Source organism: Pleurodeles waltl, chromosome 5 (assembly GCF_031143425.1).
Source record: "Pleurodeles waltl isolate 20211129_DDA chromosome 5, aPleWal1.hap1.20221129, whole genome shotgun sequence".
In the NCBI taxonomy this organism is placed as follows: domain Eukaryota; kingdom Metazoa; phylum Chordata; class Amphibia; order Caudata; family Salamandridae; genus Pleurodeles; species Pleurodeles waltl.
Genome location: NC_090444.1, coordinates 1282789740 through 1282802522, shown reverse-complemented (window position 1 = coordinate 1282802522; position 12783 = coordinate 1282789740). Strand labels below are relative to the sequence as shown.

Here is a 12783-nt window from a genome sequence, read left to right as displayed (position 1 = left end):
TAGCAACAGCAATTAGCATAAGTACTGAAAGGCACTGTCACTGTACCTGATCCTGCTCTAACTTTGTTGTGCATGAATTTACTTTTCTGTAGGCTGTAAAGAGTAGTCAATAGTATCGAGATAATTTATACAACTTAAGCTCAGGCCTGATGTCCCACATACAATTAGTTACTGGAGGAACGATTACTGCTTAAGTTTTAATTAGGCTAATAATCACACTGAACATGTTTTTGTAATGTGTATTCAAACATTACATTTTGTGAACCTGCCTCTATTTTCGTTTTGCAATTATGCTGAAATGTAAATTATTTCAATGTTTTAGACAACTGCACCAGCTTCTATGTGATTTTATACAATACACTGTCTGAATAAAACAAAGATTATTCATGAGGTCCAACTCCCATTCCAAACCTGTGCTTAAAATAAATGCAAAGCACTTACTGCAGAGCCAACAGAGAAGAAGACTAAAGGAGTACACAAAAAGGAAAGTGGTTAAAAGTTTAATAATGAAAGAAGCAATACAGTGTACACAGCGTATCACAAAACATCATCAGCTCAGCGAAGTTGAATTTTTTTAACGGACATTATAGGTATATTTAATGTCCTACTAAGAACAAGAACATTTCCCCTCAGTGCGTCACGTTCAACGGGAAGCACCAAATGGTAAATTTTATGTAATGGGCTGATTTTTCTGAGTTTCTGTAAAAGCTAAACTAATCATTGAAAAGTCCCTTTACAGAGAACAAGAAGTCGTAACCTTGGGTAGGGTGGGATTTTCGGGCACTTGGGTGCAAATTCCTAAGATGTTGTTTCCAGACTCATTGACACCCAATTTCAGGTGCTCTCAGTCAAGAAAGTACTAAAGGGTGATGAATGAAATTCAGAAACATTGACTCTTTTGTGCAATGTTACCAAGTTCTGCTTCAGTGCGAAGGCCAATCAATCTGCATAAGAATCAAGAAACAAGTTTTTTAAACATAGTTTCTCTTCCTCAAGACCAGAAGGGAACGATGACACCCGAGATGCGGAAAATATACTGGCATAAGCCTTTCAACTTAAAAAAATAATAACATTAACACAAGCCACTAAAAACAATCTATATAGGCAACAAAAATACTGTGCAATAACATTTTTCCCGAAGAGCTCAGTGGATATTAATGTGATTGTATGCCAGTGTATAGGACTTATTACCCAGTAAGGTACAAAAGACTCCACTTGAAACAACTGCAGATGTATCGGATTAAAGGTGTGGTATTTTCGAAATAAGTGGGTTTCCCTAGGGATCAAATTGAGCCATGGCAAATGAATGTTGGGTTTTTCCAGGAGGTCTATTCAGTGAAAACATTCCCCTGTGATTCAACAAAGGACCTCGAGGTACTTCAACATGTTATAGACATTCTTGTTTACTTTTTAAATTATGCAGTATAAATTATGGAAACAAAACAATATTATTGACCTCAGGCTATGTATTTCACTGTGTTTTCCGGGAACCAATGGCCCTTGTAAAGGCAATTGGGGCCTTCTTACTTTGTAATATGATCTTCAATAGAACTATTTTGGCTCACGCTCTAAGGCGTAATACATTCAAAGATATGGTTTTTTTCTCAACAGATTATGTGAGAAGGTGACAAGGACCAAGCAGTCATATGTATACACAACTTCAAAAACATAGATAAATCAAAAAGTGCTTCAACGAGTACAAAGAAATGCACTCTACTAAACTCACGCTCTAAGAAAACAAATTCTCAATAAAGAAGCATAATTCTTTTAAAGAATCATGGTCTAATGTTGGGCACACTTTCCCTTAATTTGACTGAAAATCAAGAAGGTGATGTGCATTCATTTTCTAGACCAAGGTTTTCTTTCAACAGGACTGCGAAGCACAGGTCAATTGAGTGTGGACTGCACTCCCCACCTCAAAATACATCCCCTGAATGTCCATTATAAGTCTGCTGAACTCAGCCTTCCACCTAGACCAGAAAGTTCTGATTAAATATTATCATGACAGTGTTCCACTACACAGTCCACTTAGTCCTCACTCACTCGCAAAGCAGTATGTTGCCCAGTGTAAAAGTTTGCGACCCATTTATCAACATGGTTGAACAGCTGTTTGCAGTATGGGGCTGAAAACAGTGCAAGAAGTGGTGGCAGACTTCAGAAGTGCCACTCAAATGTAAGTATTTTACATCAGCCACTGTTCTTTATCCTTGTTATACTTCTTTGCCCACTTGCGTGTGAGCTCCAGATAGACATCTGGTTTGTGTGGCAGGTAGTCCTGATATATAATTTGTCCAAATTTCTTGGGTACAGCTCTTTCAATCTGAGTTCCTTCATGCCATTCATTAAACGAAGTGATGGAAATAATATCAGGACGGAGTAGAAAGGCAGCATTTAGGGCAGTTTCGTAATATTTTCCATTTACTCGATTTCGTGTGTTCTGACTATTCCAGGGTCGGATGCTTGTGTCTATATATCCTGGTCCCACACTAGGCACAAACATTAAGTTCTTGCTGTCGCAGAAAGCTTTTAAACCTGGCCAATTCTGATGCGAAGATCCATAGGAGAAGCCATTTGTGGCAAAGTAGGTATACATGCCATCAAAGCCACTCCTGTGTATTTCCATTTTGTGTTTTTCTTCCACAAGAAGAGCAAGGAAAATTCCATCATATGGGGTATTGCGTATGCTCTGAGACCCAGACACTGTCAACAAATTTGCCCACGTTTCAGGACTGGTAATGTAGGAATCATAAATATAAAATATAGGAACATTTCTACCAGTGTTGGTATTGTATCTGTAAAAAGCAGGATGGCTTCCATATCTGAAAAACATTAAACAGAAAATGTTTTAGTTTTTCATCTATACCATAGTTGCCATACATTAAAGATCATATGTAATGATTTCACTTTCGCGTTACTAAACTTCAACATGTAATGTATTCGATTTCATATCACCAGAAAATAAAACAAGTGAATTGGGAGAAGAATGCACGATTGTAAACGTCCGAGAGAAATTCAACAAATATCAATTTCTGTTGCTCCAAAACGGACACCGCAGCATAATAATCAATGCTTGTGCACGTGAATATGCACACACACAACACGCAGGTACATTCACCAAACCAGGCATCCATTTCCCAGCTTCCCTCTCACCTATACCACATTACCGCTACCTAAAACACCAGACAAATGGTTCAAAGTCAAGTCCTACCACTGAAAAATCAGAAAGAAATCTTCTTCACGGTTTAGGCCAGTGTAATCTAGTACAATTTAACAACAACATAACATGAGGACACAAGGATTAATAATTTGTATGGAGTAAAATAACAGTAATTTATTCTTAAAATTGTGCTGTAGAACAGTGGTTCCCAACCTTTTGACTTCTGTGGACCCCCACTTTATCGTTACCTGAACCCAGGAACCCCCACTGAGTCCTTACCGAAAACTGGGGACCTAGGTTGTTAATATTATTTAACTTTCTAAGCAGTTGTGGACCCCCTGAGGAGACTTTGCAGACCCCCAGGGGTCCCAGGGCCACAAGTTGGGAACCACTGCTATATAAGACGGCAAGTGGAAACTCTGAATAAAGCAAGATAAAACTAAGTTATTACACTATATGATAAAACACATTTTGAGTGGTCCTCCCACTTTTCAGATAGCTTGTTGCTGTTATTTTGCCTCTGTGTACCACAACACTGTTTATTCTGTCGCACGGTGTATGTGCTTTGTCACTATAAAACAAAGAAACGTAGATTACACCCAGCCTGCTCGTTTAACCTTTCCTGAAGGCGATAGTAAGATTGCACAGGAAGCACAACAGTGGCAGGGGACTTAAATGCCACATGTGGTTTGCAATGTACCTATTCACCACATATAGGCTGCAGTGTACCTATTCACCACCCACATGTATGACTGGAAAAAGCATGGTTCCAAGCGCACATCGTGGCTTGGCTGGATGCAGTTTAATACACTACAGTAACATGTCAGAGGAAAGTGCAAAGCCATGTAGAACAATCATTTGCAATGTCATGGGTCTCGCCTTTGCTCAAGTTAGAGCTATTAGCGTTGTAAATTCCTAACTGGAACTTTCTTGCCACATAAATTGAAAATGAAAAGTAAAACAGTTGACATAAGCTTGCCGATTCAAAGCGCCACGGCCGCCAATGAGCACGAAGGAGAGACACAAAAAGAAAAAGAAGTTTGCTCGCAGTCAGAGGTATCGGCAAACATGCAATTAGTCATGTAAGAGGGTCGATGGCCAAGGCGTTAACAAAACTGCTCCAAGGAGGGAAAAACGTAAAGCATTTACAAATGATAACAAAGGATATTTGAAAAGCAAGCCCATGAACAAGTGATAGTGATGGGCATGCAGTAGGTGTGGTTAAAAGCCCACAGATAGATTACAACACATCAGAGCGCTTGCGCGCTCGACCAAAAAAGCTACTGTTATGTATTAGATAAGTCACCCAAAATCATGCATGCATTTCACTTGCTTTGGTGCTCAGTATGGAACATGCTCAATATTTAAGAGAAATATGTCACTGCATTGATCAGCTCCAAAATGCTGTTTTCACGGACTCGGTGAAGTGCTATTTTTCTTTGGAGAAGCATTGTTGTAATTTTAAAAACTGTTCTAATAAAAAATCTAACTAAATAATGAAGGTTGATTTTTTATACCTATCTAGGATAAGGTAAATGAAAAAAAAAAAAAAAACACGATTTGTGTTGCCGGGAAACTCCAGTAGGTATTACTTCAGTTCTCAAGGGCTTCCATCCAGTGATTATGCCTTGACGAGTTACGAACAGTTCTCTCATCAATGGAACAATGGGACTGCTTGGAAGAGAAGGAAGGTGGGGGAGTGAAAATTGCTAGTCAATTATCTTGGGGTGTGACCTTGTGAGTGGAGAGGAACAGGTGGCGAATCAAAAGGACCAAGAACAGGCTGGACCCTGGCTTTTGATACAATGCTGTAAAGAGTAGGCTTTCATGACTGAAGCCTTTCAATGGGAGAGCCCTCTTAGACAATCACCTCTGCTGCCAGCACAGGAGATATCTGTTTCTAGTTCACGAAGGAGGAGTGGTACGTATTTAATATAGGACTGGAGCAGGAAGGGGACTAGGAGCTCTCGAGAGTTCAGCCTGGCTTTTTGGGAAAAGGCTTCTAGGATAATTTGCATTTGGTGGTAAATTTCTGATGACCGGGTCTAGAAAGGTTCCCAAACAAGAGCTAATGCACGGAATACAAATGCTAACTCTTCCCAAGCTCATCAGAAAACTCCTGAGCCAGGAAGACCCCTCACAAGAAGGAAGAAGTTCTGCCTGATATGTCTGTGAAGATGCCAAAGATGTCTCCTATTCTCCACTTGAATAAGAACTGGAAGTGCTCTCAGAGTGTCTGCAGCCTGCTCCAGCTTAACGTCTTCATACACAGAAAAGGCTATAGACAGGCTTTAACCGAGTGAGATAGCCAAATACCCAGCTGGGAGTGGACTTCCTGGCTGGAGTGATACTAGAAGCATTCCATGTAAGCCATGGGAGAGACTTGGAGTGACATTTTCAGCAATATCAAAAAGTGGAACGTTGTCATTTTTGTGTCTACTGGAGGACCAGGACAAAGCAACAGAGCTCTGCAGGAAATCTGTCACCTCGCTGGCTAAGCATAACAGCTAGACTCACTCTGAGCCTTTTCCAGTTTTGAGGCTACTGCATCACTGTCAAAACAACACATTCTAACCTGTGGAGCACTGGTCTATATCAAATTGCTACATTGTCCAATTGCAGAAATCTGAAAGCGAACTAAAGAAAGTTCAAACGTAGGATTAGGGACAAGGTGGGGCAACAAATTTATCCCAGTGGTATAGCAACATCCATGATTAATACACTCAGTACTAACAGCTCAGTGCTTTTCGCAGAAAAACTAAAGACCTCTCATGGAGCCTGAATTTAAAGTCTCTAACATTGAGGGGCACTCATTCACTCAGCATGCTTCTATTTTCCTCTTATTGCTAGCTGAGAGAGAGCACATATATGAAGTTGCAAACTCACGACTTGATTCTTGCACTGTCCCTGGATTATTTATTCATAACTGAAAACTGGGCAAGAGAGCACTCTGGTGCTGATTTGGTGGATAATGTCCCATTAGGAAACAATCACTGCAAACTTGATCACCAGGATGTTTGGGAGGCAGGCTGGCCATTGCAGTATGTGATGTGCTTTGTGGTACCTTAGACTGTCGCCACTCCGCTGAGGTAGGCCTCTCCAGGCTCAAACTTTCTATTAATAAAACCTTCCCTGGTCTCCTGGTATACCGTCCTCTGGGTACACATAACAATTTTCCAGAGATCTGGTGCCAGACTCTGGAGCCATTTCTGGTGCACAATCACTTCAACATTTTGTGGGATTTTAAGTTTCATTTGAATGACTCTTTTTGTAAAGACACAGCCTCCCTTCTCGAATGTATATGTCCAATTTTGTTTTTTCCCCAGTGGGTACCTTTCCCCACCCATTACGCAGGATATGCACTTGATGGCATATTTAGCAACCACAATTACCTGGCTAGAGATTGTATTAATCCCCTCAGTTGGGCAGACCATCGGGCAATCACATTCACAGTCCATCTTCCACAACCTATGCCTGGAGTAGCCATAGACACCTCTAACCCTACAACATGTAGTAACCTGAGTAAGATCACAATAGACCGTATGTATCAGGTGCTCAACCTCACAAGAGCCAGATCCAACTTCTCTGTATATTCCGCAGAACACTTTCAACCCTGGGTCAGTGCTGCTCTGGATACTATAGCCCCACTTTAAGGTTAAAAAGGTTACCAGATGTAAACCATCCGAACCCTGGTTCTCTGAAGAACTCAAGAGCCTACAACAAGATTGCCATAGACAAGAGAGGAAACGTAAGTCCAAACAAGGTCCCAAGGAAAAAGAAAAACATAAGGCCCTCTTGTTGGGCTACAAACAAGCCATTAGACTGACCAAACTGTTCTTCTTCACAGAGAAAATTAGGACTGCCAACAATTCCTCTAAACTACTTTTTAAAGTAGCAAAAGAACTGTCCAATCTCCCTGTCCAGGGCTTTCTGAAGTCATCGCAAGGCTTTTGTTACAGAGTAGCACTTTTGTGACAGAGTAGCACTTTATTTTCTGGAAAACATTTTGAATATATACTCAGACTTTAATCTGTCTATGAAAAGCGAGTTCCTCTCCGAAATTGCTACCCTTTGATCTCAGCCCAATCAGCTCTCTGAATTCCCTCCTGTCTCCCTGCACCAAACCAAGGACTTACTGCTGAGTATAAAATCTGGATCTCTGTCTAAGACCTGTCCACCTAAAACTCTTTAACTGGACCCAGACCTGATCGCCGGCTTTTTGCAAAATATTTTCACTCTCAAGCTGCAATCGGGAATCTTCCCTACACCCTGGAAAGAAACAATTGTTATTCCACTAGTCAAAAAATCCTAAGGCAGATCCTGACGATCTGAAGAACCTCCGCCCTATATCCCTGCTACTAGTTCCTGCCAAGAAGCTTGAATAATGACAACCAGGAATTGGTTTAATTCATAGATACGCTTAATATCCTGGACCCATCACAAAATGCTTTCAGGAGAGGCCACGATACAGATTCAGCCCTAATTGTGGCTGCAGACAGTATCTGCCACTAGGTTGACCAGAGTGGGGAGGCCATTCTTGTAATGCTAGATTAGTTTGCAGTATTCAACACCATTCACCCCTATGGATGGTCCAACGTCTGCAGCAAGTTGGTGTCTGTAGGAGCACCCTGAAGTGCCTCTGCTCTTTTTAACCAAGAGGACACAAACTCTCAGCTGTGAGGGGTTGAGGGCAGAAGCCTTCAGTCTTCCCTGTGGGGTGCCCCTTGGCTTATCCCTAAGCTTAACACTTTTTAATGTGTATGTGGCCCTACTAACTGAATTGGTGCGCTCTTTTGGGTTATATGTGCTATCATATGCAGATGACACCCAAATTATTGTGTCCATCTCTAACCACGTGAACTCTGTGGCTGAGAAGTTCAAGTTCAATCTATGTATGTCCAGTATCAGTAGGTGGATGAATGACAAGGCTTTAAAACTTAATGCAAGCAAAACTGAGGTTTTGGTGGTTGGTACTGAGGAGTCCATCTGGTCTAACATCCGGTAGCTGGAGGATTGTGGACCTTTCCCCATTCAAATAAGCCATAAACCTGGGTGTCATCTTCAACAACACCTTGAGCAAAGAGACTTATGTCAGCTGGACCTCTAGCACCTGTTTCTTTATCATCAGGACCCTAAGCAAGATGTTCTCATATATTCCCCTGGAATTGCACCAATCAGTCATCACTGTACCTGCCACCTTGCGACTGGACTATTGTAACTAACTGTATCTCAACATCAAGGCTTCCAGCCTCAAACTTTAAGCCATTCAGAATGAAGCTGCCCTTAATTCACCCAGATGCCTTTCGGTCAGAGACGGATTCATGCTCTACACTGGCTAACAGTTAGAAACAAGATCACCTTCAAGGCTCTCTGCATGGTCTTTTTATCCCTGTATCAGAAAAGTCCAAACCAATTTAATACACACATTTTCTGGTACACACTTAGCAGGCTTCTCAGCTCAACCTTCCGTAAAAAGGTGATCATTCCCAGATTTCAGGAGGCCAGATGGGGAGGCTGTTCCATTTCCGTGGCAGCGGCCAAACTGTGAAACACACTGCCTGCTCATATTTTAGAAACAGACTTGCTGGGCATCTTTACAAAACACCTCAAAACAATGGTTCTTCTCTACATACGTCCCCTTATGTCTTCTCTGAGCTTTTGTGAATGCAGCAGAACGCTTTTCTCTAAGCACTTTGACACCTTCGGGTATGGAGCGTTTTGTAAGTTCCTTTTCATTTGATGAGCTGCAGTTTCTTACCATACCCTATTGGAGGAGTTTGAAGTCTAGAAAAAAAAGGTTAAAAAAAAATGTTTGACTGGAGTGACCTAAAGGTCTTATCCAACACCAGCTCTATTATGGTGTATCAAAAGTCGCTCTTGGGGTCCTGTTAACTATGAAACTTAATTGACTGGCCCATTATTGTTTCTTGGCACCTTTTACCTTAAAAAGTTAGAAAGTTGCATCAGGGGTTCCCGTAATTTTATTTACCTTTTTGTCATTTTCCTTATTAAATCTTTCTTGTTTTTTTATTAATCTGGCTTGAAAACTCTATTGAGTTGTTTTTGTTAACGTAAAGTGTTACTGCTTGTACCGGTCAAGCATTTTTCTGGGCATGATGCTTGTCCCACAGCCACCAGGGATACAGCTGTTTTCTTCAGTGAACTGTGTTGGAACCTAGAAAGAGTTCCTTTTTTTAGATTGGCATTGTCACTTCCTCTCAAATTAAAATTTCAGTTTCTTAAACATTATTTCTATTTTTGTTTTCAACTATTTAATGTAGCCCCTATCAATTACCATAGAAGAGCAGAGTACTTTACAGTGAATATTTTAAGGAATAAGAGGATTTCACACAGGATATTCTACATATAAATTAGTATTGCATTTCTGGGATCTGAAAGGAACAAGATTATAGAAATCAGACTGATGGAGAGGGAGGCAGGAGCATATAAGTGGGTCCATACAAGATACAGCATTGTTTAGTTGTACATACTCAGATTAGAACACACAGTTCACGGGTAAATTAGTGATTTACCTACAAATTACATATGTTTTAGTAAAATAAGAAGCAGGGATTTAAATACAGTTCTATGGTTCTAAGATCAGAAAATAAAGCAAAAGACCACCTCTTGTACTCTATTTGCATATTCTAGGTTTTAAAGTAAAATAACATAGGAAACGTTCAAGTACTTCTAAACGCACGCATTCTGGTACAAGAACTAAGAAAGAAGAGCAACAAAAATGTTCAACTGTTCAAAGAAGAAAGACTTCCGGACCATTAAGAAATTGCACATAATAAATTAAATATTGTTACATCAACACAATTGCACTGACCTTGAGCTGATGTGGCAAATGTATCTGTCCAATAAAGAGTGAATTTTTCTCCTTCAATCAATCTGAGTTTCATATACTGGATCAATAAAACGTCACCATGTCTGCAACATTTAACTTTTGTGGTACACTTTAGCATGGTTTGTAGGCATGGTTCAAACATTATGCCTAGGGACCAGCTGAAAGGGCAGTCCTCTATTATTGCTTTAGGAGACTATCAACACACTGCAACCAGCCTTACAGTACTAAGATGTTCGAAATCAACAGTATCAAGTGGTGGGATTCTTATAAAGCAAAATTAGAAAGGGTAAAAAAAACTTTATCTGTAAGAGCAGATCAACCAAAAGCAATAATGGCACAAGCAAAACTGTTATTGATCGGATCAAACAAGAAACTCTTCAAATGACCAGTAAGTGGTCAATACATCACGGTCGAAAGATGTAGAGGCAATGCAGAAATATTTAATAGTTGCAGGGCGGCTTTTGAACAAAAAACAATTTATCAATTTTATGGCCTCTTGGCCATCATGTGAGCAAATTCTTTGGACACCAGAGTCGGAAGCGGACAAAAGTATGAAATTTAGTTCTGAGACATTAACGGATCTCCACATCACTAAAGCTAAAAATAATTTAGCTCGCTATTTAGATTTGTTAACTACTCCTTGAAGTAATCTATTATTATAAGTCCACCACTGAGGCCTAAACCTCTAGCATTGTTGAAAACGGAAACAATTAAATTGCCCACAGCGTTCTTCCTAAAGTATCATGCCTTCTGATTTTTAACAGTTTATGCTTCAACATGCCAATACCTAATTTTTGCTGATACTTGTATGCCAGAAAACGGTCAATAATTTGTTTCAGCATATACAATAGTAAGCCTGTGTCTGTTGTTTTTGGTATGAAATTACAATTGAAGACATTATGAAAAATCACCATTTGCCCATCACTCTGAAGAGTGATAACACGTACAATAGACTTGTGTATGTGCGTACACCACATAATGATGCTCACACTGTCTCTTGTGGAATATGCTATGCCAGATATGTTACGCTATTTACTGTAGGCCGAGCTCTTTTATACCTGGAGGGCAATATTCTCACACTTAATTAAAGGCGAAAAGCAATTAAGTTCTGTATTAGATCACTTAGCTTGTTATGTAACCTGGTTTGGATGCTGTTGAGGAATGTGCAGTTATTGGGGGCTATATTCACCACTCCTAATTCTGACATGAAGCCTTCTCGTTTTGTGCTGTTGAAGGGGAGGTCTCCTGGTACCAAGATGAATAGACCTTAGATGATGAATAAAGGGTCTTTAAAGCTGGTCCGTGATGGGAATGCGAAATGCTAATGTGCTCAAAAACAGTATGAAGGTAACACTCACAAAACTTGAATGACGTTGTGAGAGATATGATTAGAGTCAAGCTGCCTCAAGGTAAGGATGGACCCTGGCTCTCTGCCCCTAAGAGAATAGTTCAAGTGATTAGAAGTGCTAAAAGATTAGAGGATGGAAAGTGCTGTAACAAGGGAAATTTGTCTGTGCAGAGAGTGAGGGAGTCTAGGGAAGAGTGTGATGCAGGTCTGGAAGAAGATCTAGGTGGAAGACGCAAGGAAGAGCTTGAAGGAAATTTAGTCTGCCAATTAAATGTCATTATTATGTGATGTTTGAATTTCATATAAATATGCATATTAGTGTGAGATATCATTAGTAAAAAAAAAAAGTTGCTTAAGGATACTAATCATGTATTGTTAGTTCTATGTGTGCTATTTTATTTGAATCATTTAAAGCTTTGCGTGCGTCGGACGGCTGGGAGCTGCCTGATGCCACAGTGCTCATGTGCGTCGGATGGCTCCTGGCTGTCCAGGCAAATGGCACTGAAAATCCCTCTGTTGAGGGCACCAGCCAGATATCCTTTCAATATTTTCAGCCTTGGCTGCTGGGTAAGAGCATCCTCAGCAACCAAGGCTGAAAATACCCACACCCTATAATGACGAACAGCGCACCATCATTACAGGGAAAATGAAAGTAAAACGAGCTGATTGGCTAATCTGCTTTCATATTCTTCGTTCCTCAGGGGCATATCTCTGCCCTCTGAACACTGATTTTACCCTGAAAGGCAGCTTTGGAAAGAGAAGACTCGCCCCTTTCCAAAGGTACCTATTCCCTAGAGGATCCCTGCTTGGGGTTTGCGACGGGAGGGCAATCCCCAAGCAGGTTTCCACTCCACTATACTACCAGAGAGGAGAGAGCTTTTGTTTCCCTTTAAATATTTTTTTACTAGTTCAGTCTTTCTGCCTCTTCCCCCAACCCCCTGGAGGGGTAGAGGGGGCAGATAGCCCATTAGCCACCAGGGACCATTTTGTTTTATTTAGGAAAGAGTGCTGGTTGCCCACCCCCACCCCCAAAAATAGATGCAGTCTTTCTCCCCCCTGGGGAGCAGATGGGGGGGTTATTACCCCCAATCTTCCCAAAGGAGGCAGAAATTATTATTATTTTGTATTTTTTTATTATTATTTCTTTATTTATTATTATTATTTTTTTTTAGAAAAGTCTAGGGGTGCGAGCTGCACAGAATGGGCAAGGCAATGACCCCCCCCCAAAAAAAAATAATAATAATAAGCTCAGTCTTTCTGTGCATGCTGCCACTTGGAAAAACTTACCAGACTCGGATACTTCTGAAAACTAAACATCTGGGGAATGTGCTTCACATGCACCCTACATCATTTTCTTACCCACAATGCCCTGCAAACCGCCAACATTGCCTGAAATCACATACTTTCCCTATATTTCTGTGATAGAAA

At 40.6% G+C, this 12783-nt stretch overlaps 1 protein-coding gene across 6 annotated transcripts in view; it reads right to left on the bottom strand.

The window, feature by feature from the left end:
• Positions 1 to 484: 484 nt before the first annotated feature.
• Positions 485 to 12783, bottom strand: part of MANEA (mannosidase endo-alpha) — a 177556-nt gene continuing 165257 nt past the window's right edge. For all 6 annotated transcript variants that reach the window (XM_069235518.1, XM_069235513.1, XM_069235516.1 and 3 more), the window contains exon 5: positions 485 to 2819. In XM_069235518.1, coding sequence (XP_069091619.1) covers positions 2183 to 2819 — 637 coding nt within the window. In that variant the 3' untranslated portion in view covers positions 485 to 2182. The remainder of the gene's footprint in view (positions 2820 to 12783) is intronic.